The sequence below is a fragment of the Pituophis catenifer genome, unplaced genomic scaffold (genome assembly GCF_029215685.1).
Source record: "Pituophis catenifer annectens isolate HBS135680 unplaced genomic scaffold, rPitCat1.0.hap2 SCAF_16, whole genome shotgun sequence".
In the NCBI taxonomy this organism is placed as follows: domain Eukaryota; kingdom Metazoa; phylum Chordata; class Lepidosauria; order Squamata; family Colubridae; genus Pituophis; species Pituophis catenifer.
This window is the reverse complement of record NW_027256896.1, coordinates 15,783,130-15,792,697: the sequence shown is the minus strand read 5'-3', so window position 1 is coordinate 15,792,697 and position 9,568 is coordinate 15,783,130. Positions and strand designations below refer to the sequence as shown.

The 9,568-nt window shown below is 49.1% G+C and overlaps 1 protein-coding gene across 1 annotated transcript; it reads right to left on the bottom strand.

Moving 5' to 3' along the window:
* Positions 1–731: 731 nt before the first annotated feature.
* ANKS4B (ankyrin repeat and sterile alpha motif domain containing 4B) lies at positions 732–6,467 on the bottom strand. Its single transcript, XM_070955308.1, has 2 exons — positions 6,304–6,467; positions 732–1,779 (listed from the first exon to the last, which is right to left on the bottom strand). Exons 1-2 carry the CDS (start codon positions 6,465–6,467, stop codon positions 732–734), a joined length of 1,212 nt encoding a protein of 403 aa, XP_070811409.1.
* Between the last annotated feature and the right edge of the window lie 3,101 nt (positions 6,468–9,568).

Below are 9,568 nucleotides of genomic sequence, written 5' to 3'. Positions count from 1 at the left end.
AAAAAAAAAAAAAAAAAGTAGAAAAAATGTTGGGGTCAATCAATATTGATGTATTTTCTATACTGTGTTGTTTGTAACAAAAATAAAATTAACATTTCAGAAAATTACATTTCTCAAACATTCATTTTTGTTCTTCAACAAAAACATCAACGGCACTCAAGAGAGGTTGTGCTTAATTCACTTGTGGCGACATAGGGATTCTAGGCTGATCCCTCTTTTAACTCCGCCCCCCACGTTCTGCCACTCCTCCTCCTACAGAGTTTAAACTAGTGGTGGAATTCAATTTTTTTTTACTATCGGTTCTGCGGGCGTGGCTTGGTTATGGCTTGGTGGGCGTGGCAGGGGAAGGATACTGCAAAATCCCCATTCCCTCCACACTCCTGGGGGAAGGATATTGCAAAATCTCCATTCCCACCCCACTCTGGGGCCAGCCAGAGGTGGTATTTGCTGGTTCTCCGAACTACTCAAAATTTCCGCTACCGGTTCTCCAGAACCTGCTGAATCCCCATTCCCACCCCACTGCTGAATAGCACCCCTGGTTTAAACTCAATGTTTCTTCATCCTGATCTTCTGAATCAATGGCTACTTAGCAGTATTGAAGCTGAGGGGTTGTGAGGATTGCATAGATGTCATCTTTGGTCCCATCTCATCCTCCTCAACCTTCATGGGGGAAAAAAAAACTGTTTGTGGAGTGTGCACCAAACCATTGACCGGAAAAAACCATCCTTGGTTTATAATTGGGTATCACTGATCAAGCCTGGCTTTTCCAAAGCTAGCTTCCTTTTGCTGATGGCATGGAGAACTTTCTTGCGAGGCCCCAGCTGCATCTGGATGTTCTGCAGATCTTCATCGGAACAAAGCATCAGGCTTTCCAAATCAATGTTTTCCCTCATTAGGATGGGGAGAAATTCATGGAGATGATGGGCCACCAGGAACACTTCAAGGGGAGGAGCCTCTTCTTTGTCCTCATCCCACCCAACCGCTTCTTCCATCCAGGAGACATCAGGGTCATCCTCATTGTCTGAACCACCAGGTGCCTCCTTCAGTTGAAAGAGCTCCGGAATTTGAAAGGCCCTGTCTTCTTTCTCAGGGAGCAAGGTCTCCATCTTCTGGCTTCTAAAGACCAGGTTGCCAAGACCTGGACGATTGAAAATAGACCTCTGTCCCAAGTCTTCTGCTTCTTCAGAAAAGCTGATCTTCTTTTGAAAGCCACACATCAGATCTTCTACCTCCTTCTCAGAGGACGAATCTATCGTGGTGGTTTCTCCAGCGAAGCCCTCCTCGGCTCCACGGCTCCCAGCTGTGCTGTTCTCCTCTTTCTTCCTGGACTTCAGTTTGAAGGTGTCCTTCAACTGTTTGGGGACGTCACTGAGCGAGCCGGTGGCGAAGAACTGAGACACTTTCGTCCTGGTGGCGGAGCTGTGACTCAACGGGATGGATCCTTTGTGGAACTGCTTGGTCATCTCAAGCTGGTGTTTGTCCTGGCGTTTTTCACACAGGCGGATTTGTCGTTGTACCTCGCGTTGGGCCTGCGCCTTCAGGCGGGCGACCCGCTTGGGGTTTTTGACGTTCTGCTCGGTGGCTGCCTTGTCAAGGATCTGGACGCATGGATACTGGCTCCGACTGGCCGCCGCGTCGAGGGGCGAGCGCATGTCGTTGTCGAGGGCGAAAATGTTGGCGCCGAAATTGATCAGGAAGGAGACGCAGGGGGTGTGGCCGTTCGAGGCCGCGTGGTGCAGCGGTGTGTTTCCCCAAATGTCGCACACGTTGGGGTCGCCTCTGAAAAGGACACAACAACACAAAAGAACTCAGGTCTCCCTCGTTTTCCCCGAGAGCAGCTTTTTTTTTCTCTCAAATTAGAGTCCTCCGGATGTACGGGACTCCCACTCCCATAATCCCCAGGCTACTTGGTTAGGGTTTATGGGAGTTGAAATGCAACACATATATGCAGGGAGTTAGTCCTCCAGGACCACAATTGAGCCCAAAATTTCCATGGCTAAACAAGGCAGATGTACAATGAGTTGTGCCTCGTTTTATGACCTGGCTTAGCATGGTTGTTAAGTGAATCAGTTGTTAAGGGAATCTGGCTTCCCCCATTGACTTTGCTTGTTGGAAGCCGACTGGGAAGGTTACAAATGGGGATAGCATGATCCTGGGACAATGCAACTGACATAAGTACATGCCAGTTGCCGACACCTGAACTTTGATCGAATGACCATGGGGATGCTGTAATGGTCATAAGAGTGAAAACCAGTCATAAGTCACTTTTTTGTTGTCGTTCTAACTTCAAATGGTCACTAAACTAATAGTTGTAAGTCAAGGACTATGATAACTGTACAGGCCCCGAGGTTGGGGACAGTGAAACAAAGACCAATTTGCAAAGATTATCAGAAAGGACGGAAGCTGATGTGATATAATGGATATTCCAGGTTGCCATTTTTTTTTCCCCTGCAAGTAAAACAACCAGCATCTCAAGAAGGTAATTCCACGCGAATATGTTCCCTGATATGCTACATTTTCCAGTGCAGGGGTTCAGCGTAAGGTGGAAAGAGGGTCCTTGTATCCAGGGGTGAGATTCAATTTTTTTTGCTACTGGTTCTGTGGGCGTGGCTTGGTGGGTGTGGCCAAGGGGTGTGACAGACAGCACTCGGCCTCCTGCACCCCCCTGGGAGCAAACACGGGCCACGGCGGGGGCCGTGCCCCCCCTTGGCCCATTTTGGGCCTAGGAGGCTCCCTGAACTTATCTGGGAGCCAAAATGGGGCGTGTGGGGACTCCTGAAAGGGGCGGGGCCAGCAAGCAATTTAACTACCAATTCGCCCGAACCAGCCTGAACTGCCTGTATCCCATTTATTGTCTGCAAAAGGAGAGTGGAAAAAATGTATAAGTTTCCAAAGAGTTATTTTCTAAAGTCAGAAGCCAGTTTAGCTCTCTTCTTTTGAAATTTAAATCCAGGAGTTCAGAGCAAGATTTCCTTCATAATTAGTTCCCATGGGGAGAATGCTAACTGATCATCAGTTAAATTATCTCCTTTTTTTTCCTCGCTCTTCCAACAACAACAAAAAAAAAAAAAACAACAACAACTCCAGGGGCCTGTACTAGTTCTGGTTCCAGTTTTGGCCACCACAATTCAAAAAAGATGTGGAGACTCTGGCAAGAATGCGGAGAAGAGCAACAAAGATGATTAGGGCAGTGGTGAAATCCAATTTTTTTTTTACTACCGGTTCTGTGGGCGTGGCTTGGCGGGCGTGGTGTGGCTTGGTGGGCGTGGCTTGGCGGGCTTGGCAGGGGAAGGATACTGCAAAATCCCCATTCCCTCCCCACACCTGGGGGCAGGATACTGCAAAATCCCCATTCCCTCCCCACTCCTGGGGGGAAGGATATTGCAAAATCCCCATTCCCTCCCCACTCCTGGGGGAAGGCTATTACAAAATCCCACTTCCCTCACCACTCCTGGGGGAAGGATATTGCAAAATCCCCATTCCCTCCCCACTTCTGGGGGAAGGATATTGCAAAATCCCCCTTCCCTCCCCACTCCTGGGGGAAGGATATTGCAAAATCCCCATTCCCTCCCCAGTCCTGGGGGAAGGATATTGCAAAATCCCCATTCCCTCCCCACTTGGGCCAGCCAGGGGTGGTATTTGCCGGTTCTCCGAGCTACTCAAACTTTCCGCTACCGGTTCGCCAGAACCTGCTGGATTTCACCCCTGGATTAGGGGCCTGGAGGCTAAAACATATGAAGAACGGTTGCAGAAATTGAGTATGTCTAGTCCAGTGAAAAGAAGGACTGGGGAGGGGGGACACGATAGCAGTCTGTCAATATTTGAGGGGCTCATACAAAGTTGAAGGGGTCAACCTTCAAAGCACCAAAAGGCAAGATAAGAAGCAACGGATGGAAACTAACCAAGGAGAGAAGCAACCTGGAACTAAGGAGAAATTTCATAAAAGTGAGAACAATTAATCAATGGAACAGCTTGCCTTCAGAAAATGTGGATGCTCCGTTAGGATATGGTTTGAGCCTAATAAGTTGTCCAGGCAATATATGTGTGCTGTAACTTTAATATGAATGTGTATTGTCTGACTTTAAAGTTTCATTGTAATGCTGAGTCAGGCTGTAATTAGTTGTGAACGTATTTAAGAAAGGTACTGTAACGTATTCAGTTGATGATAAGCTACCATTGTGTCAGGAGTTGCTATCCATTGCGCTATCATCGGTTGGATGGATCTGCTACCATCGTGGTTTGTGAACCAGAGTGTGTTTGTTATTCTAACCAACTACTGTTTGTTTGGTAAGAAGATATCTGTAACTACTGGACTGATTTAACTGGCAAAGACTTGGGATTTGTTTAAAGACTATGAGATTGTTTTTCCACTATAAAGTAAACTTTTGATAAACCAGTTTGCACATCTCTTATTCATTGCTCTCAGCAACGTTTCTCTACACTCTGCTGGTTGGTAACACAACGACAATATCCTTAACATGCTCCATCGCTGGAGACTTTAAAAGAGAGAATAGCCGTAGCCCTTAGACTTATATACCGCTTCACGGTGCTTTTTCAGCCCTCTCTAAGCAGTTTACAGAGTCAGTCTTATTGCCCCCAACAATCTGGGTCCTCGTTTTATCCACCTCGGAAGGACGGAAGGCTGAGTCAACCTTGGGTTGAATGGACAACCGTTTGTCTGAAATGATATAGGCTTGTCTTAAGCTCAAGCGTGGGGTTGGACTAGAAGACCTCCGAGGTCCCTTCCAACTCGATTATTCTAGGTTATTCTAGAACTGCACCCCAATTCTTGCCTTTGGAACAGATTCCTGGAGGAAGCCATATTTCAATCCATGACGCCGACGGAGCTGAAACCAGTCCGTCGGCAGCACCAGCTATATAATAGGGGTGCCAAACCACCGAACGTTTAAAGGTCGCATTTATTAGCTGCTGCAGGCAATAAGTCATAAAAAAATAAAAATCACACCCTATGTAAACGCGAGCGGGGAATGGCGGCGCTGCTTCCTCTTTCCGTTTGGTGAAGTTCTCCCCTCCCTCTTTTATTTATTTATTTATTTATTGGTTCGTCTAGTCCTGTGATGGCTAACCTTTTTGCCGTCGCGTGCCAAAAACGGGGGGGGGGTGAGGGTCATGCGTGTGTGTGGCCACACCCATAATTCAATGCGCCCAGCCCCCCCATACATGTGCACGCAACCCCCCTGCGCTGCCCCCCCCACTTTTGGCACACGATAGCACAGTGGGGACAGTTGGTCCGTTTTTTTGCCCTCCCCAGGCTTCAGAGGCGTTCTTGGCGCCTGGGGAGGGTGAAAACAGCCTTCCCCACTGCCTCGGAAGCCCCCTGGAGGCTGGAAATGGCCCGTTTCCTGACTTCCGGTGGGACCGGAAGGCCCTGTATCAGCTGGCCGATGTGTGCTGGAGCTGAGCTAGGGCAACATTTGTGTGCCCACCGATATTTATTTTTATTTTATTTTATTTTATTTTAAATTTATATACCGCCCTTCTCCCTGAGGACTCAGGGCGGTGTACAGCCAGAATTAAAAAACATAAAATACAAATATTAAAAACAATTAAAATATATATAAATTTGGCCCAAAATTAAAAATACAAACCAATTAAAACATTTAAAATTTCTTCTTAAGCCAGCCCGGCTTGCTGGAAAAAGTGGGTTTTAAGGGCACGGCGGAAGGCGCTAAGGTCTTGGATTCTCCTTATCTCTGGGGGCAACTGATTCCAGAGGGTAGGTGCCCCCACAGAGAAGGCCCTCCCCCTGGGGGTCACCAGCCTGCATTGATTGGCTGATGGCACCCTGAGGAGGCCCTCTCTGTGGGAGCGCACGGGACGATGGGAGGTCGTTGGTAGCAGCAGGCGGTCTCGAAGATAGCTAGGCCCGATGCCATGGAGCGCTTTAAAGGTGATAACCAGCACCTTGAAGCGCACCCGGAAGACCACTGGGAGCCAGTGCAGCTCGCGCAGGAGCGGTGTTACATGGGAGCGCCATGCTGCTCCCGTCACTACCCGCGCTGCTGCATTCTGGACCAGTTGGAGCCTCCGGGTGCTCTTCAAGGGGAGCCCCATGTAGAGAGCGTTGCAGTAGTCAAGGCGAGAAGTGATGAGGGCATGAGTGACTGTGCACAGGGAATCCCGATCCCTGTGCACAGGGAATCCCTTGGCACGCGTGCCATAGGTTCGCCATCACAGGACTAGATGAACTCCAAGGTCCCTTCCTACTCTGTTACCATTATCTTACCTTCTTCTTCCCCGAAGATTATTTGGGGTCGGGAAGCTCAAGCCTGCCCTACTCACCCCCGCCTGCAGACAATTTCCAGAGCTTCGACGTTGCCGTGGTATGCCACCAGCAGAGTGGGGGTCATGCCATCCGCATCGGCGGTGTTGAGGTCCTTTCGGGTGGCTTCTTTGAGTAATTCCAGGTTGCCGTCCGCAGCTGCTCGGTGGAAGCGAGTGGACATTTTTCCCGTCTTCTGTTTGTGGTTTTTGTCCTGGGTCGTGAGAAGACGAGCTGGAGGCCTGCTCAGCCTCACCGTTCTCCCAAGGCGGTAACTGCTTAATCCTAGCAGACGGGACACTTCGATGACACAGCAGATGACGAGGGAAGCAAAGGTTATTTTCCCCGCGATTTATTTGCATAGGAGATTTCATACTCCAGAGAGCAGGAGGATGGAAATATCTTACAGCCTTGGCTGCTGTTTAAAAAAAAAAAAGATAATAATAAAGGGAGGTGCTCTTTAGAAGATTTTTATTTATTTCATAAATTTATACGGCTGCTCAATTCACACACAGGTGACTTAACTAGGTGTATGGTGTTAGCTGTGAGAGCCAGAAACCGGGACACTGAATTCTAATCCTACCTTAGAAACCAGGAGGCTGCGAGTTCTAGTCTTACCTTAGAAACCAGGAGGCTTTGAGTTCTAGTCCTACTTTAGAAACCAGGGGGCTGCGAATTCTAGTCCTATTTTAGAAACCAAGGGGCTGCGAGTTCTAGTCCTACTTTAGAAACCAGGGGGCTGCGAGTTCTAGTCCTATCTTAGAAACCAAGGGGCTGCGAGTTCTAGTCCTACCTTAGAAACCAGGAGGCTGTGAGTTCTAGTCCTACCTTAGAAACCAGGAGGCTGCGAGTTCTAGTCCTACTTTAGAAACCAGGGGGCTGTGAGTTCTAGTCCTACCTTAGAAACCAGGAGGCTGCGAGTTCTAGTCCTACCTTAGAAACCAGGAGGCTGCGAGTTCTAGTCTTACCTTAGAAACCAGGAGGCTGCGAGTTCTAGTCCTACCTTAGAAACCAGGAGGCTGTGAGTTCTAGTCCTACCTTAGAAACTAGGGAGCTGTGAGTTCTAGTCCTACCTTAGAAACCAGGGGGCTGCGAGTTCTAGTCCTACCTTAGAAACCAGGGGGCTGCGAGTTCTAGTCTTATCTTAGAAACCAGGGGGGGTCCAAGTTCTACCTTAGAAATCAGGGGGCTGTGAGTTCTAGTCCTACTTTAGCCATGGAGCTGCCAGTGATGAAAGGAAAATGCATTTTAAAACCGATCTGGGATTATTTGAGAATGCTGGAATTAATTCTGGGAGTTGAAGTCCACTTATCTTAAGGTTGCCAAATCTGAAAAACATTGTCTGGGGGTGGGGGTGGGGGTTGCTTCTTCTTCTTCTTCTTTTTCTTTTCATCACCGAGAAAACCCGACCGGAGGATGCCAAATTTAGGACTGAAACCGAGAGATAAAGCCACGCGATCTGCAAAGCCTTTAAGCCTCGCTCCGTTGGAACCGCCTCGGTTGACATGGGGGATGCCGGTGACAGCCTGGTCCGCCATACGATTCCTCGCGAGTAAGTCGGTAGACGCGGCCTCCGGGGGATTTTTCACAGCAGCAACCCCACCTGGCCCAGGCTCTGCAGCTGTAGTGGGTGTGGGGGGGAGGTGGGGGGGGATCGGGCTAGATCAGCCTTTGGGAACTGGGCGGCCCCGATACTGAGCGTGCAATTGGGGGGGGGGTTTCAACTGAAATGGGAAGGGGTTTGCAAGTATGGTTGAGAATCGGAATTGCGCGCTTTGCAAAGTAGTGGTAGATTATCCAAACCTCGAGCGAGGGAGGGAGGGAGAGAGGGAGGGAGGGGGAGAGAGAGAGAAAGAGAGAAAGAAAGAAAGAAAGAAAGAAAGAAAGAAAGAAAGAAAGAAAGAAAGAAAGGAGAAAAAAGGGAAGGAAGGAAGGAAGGAAGGAAGGAAGGAAGGAAGGAAGGAAGGAAGGAAGGGGTAGGGGAGTGGAGAAAGATAGAGAGGGAGGGAGGGAGGGAGAGAGAGAGAGAAAGAAAGAAAGAAAATAAGAAAAAGAGAGAAGGAAGGAAGGGGGAGGGGAGGAGAGAAGAGTAAAGTGAAGGGAGGGAGGGAGGGAGGGAGAAAGAAAGAAAAAGAGAAGGGAGGGAGGGAGAGGGAAGAGAGAGAGAAGAAGGAGGGAGGGAGAGAGAGAAAGAAAGAAAGAAGGAAAGAAAGAGAAAAAGAGAAAGAGAGAAGGAAGGAAGGGGAGGGGAGAGGAGTGGAGTAGAGTAGCGTGGAGGGAGGGAGGGAGGGAGGGAGAGAGGGAGGGAGAGAGAAAGAAAAAGAGAGAAGGGAGTGAGTGGGAAGAGAGAGAGAGAAGAAGGGAGAGAGAGAGGGAGGAAAAGGAAGGAAGGAAGGAAGGAAGGAAGGAAGGAAGGAAGGAAGGAAGAAAAGAGAGAAGGAAGGCAGGGGGAGGGGAGAGGAGTGGAGTGGAGGGAAAGAGGGAGGGTGAGAGAAAGAAAAAGAGGAGGGAGGGAGAAGGAAGAGAGAAGAAGAAGAAGGGAGGGAGAAAGAAAGAAGGAAAGAAAGAAAAAGAGAAAAAGAAAAAGAGAGAAGGAAGGAAGGGGAGGGGAGAGGAGAGTGGAGGGAGGGAGAGAGGGAGGGAGAGCGAAAGAAAAAGAGAGAAGGGAGGAAGTGGGAAGAGAGAGAGAAGAAGGGAGAGAGGGAGGGAGGGAGGGGAAGGAAGGAAGGAAGAAAGAAAGAAAGAAAGAAAGAAAAAGAGAAGGAAGGAAGTGGGAGTGGAGTGGAGTGGAGTGGAGTGGAGTGAGAGAGGGAGGGTGGGAGAAAGAAAAAGAGAGGAGGGTGGGAGAGGGAAGAGAGAAGAAGAAGAAAAAGGGAGGGAGAGAGAAAGAAGGAAAGAATGAGAAAAACAGAGAAGGATGGGAGGGGAGGGGAGAGGAGTGCAGTAGAGTGGAGGGAGGGAGAGAGAGAGAAAGAAGGGAGGGAGGAAGGGAAAGGAAGGAAGAGAAAGAAAGAAAGAAAGAAAGAAAGAAAGAAAGAAAGAAAGAAAGAAAGAAAGAAAGAAAGAAAGAAAGAAAGAAAGAAAGAAAGAAAGAAAGAAAGGCACGTAGCCGAGCGCTCGGGAGAGAGCCCCCCCCCAGCCCAGCTGAACAGAACGTGAGAACTTTGTGAGTTGGGACCGGCTTTGCGCATGCGCGTTGCAAGCCCGTGCAGGCTATAAAAAAAACCCCCGACTCGGGCGTCTGAGCTGCGAGGCTAAACCTTAACGCGGTCCGCTTTGCCCCGC

Bases quoted from the DNA above. Each gene is read 5' to 3' on its own strand.
- ANKS4B (XM_070955308.1), bottom strand. From the start codon at position 6,467: ATGTCCACTCGCTTCCACCGAGCAGCTGCGGACGGCAACCTGGAATTA. The intron at 1,780-6,303 runs GTGAGTAGGGCA...TGTCCTTTTCAG, and splicing joins GAAATTGTCTGCAGGCGGGG to AGGCGACCCCAACGTGTGCG.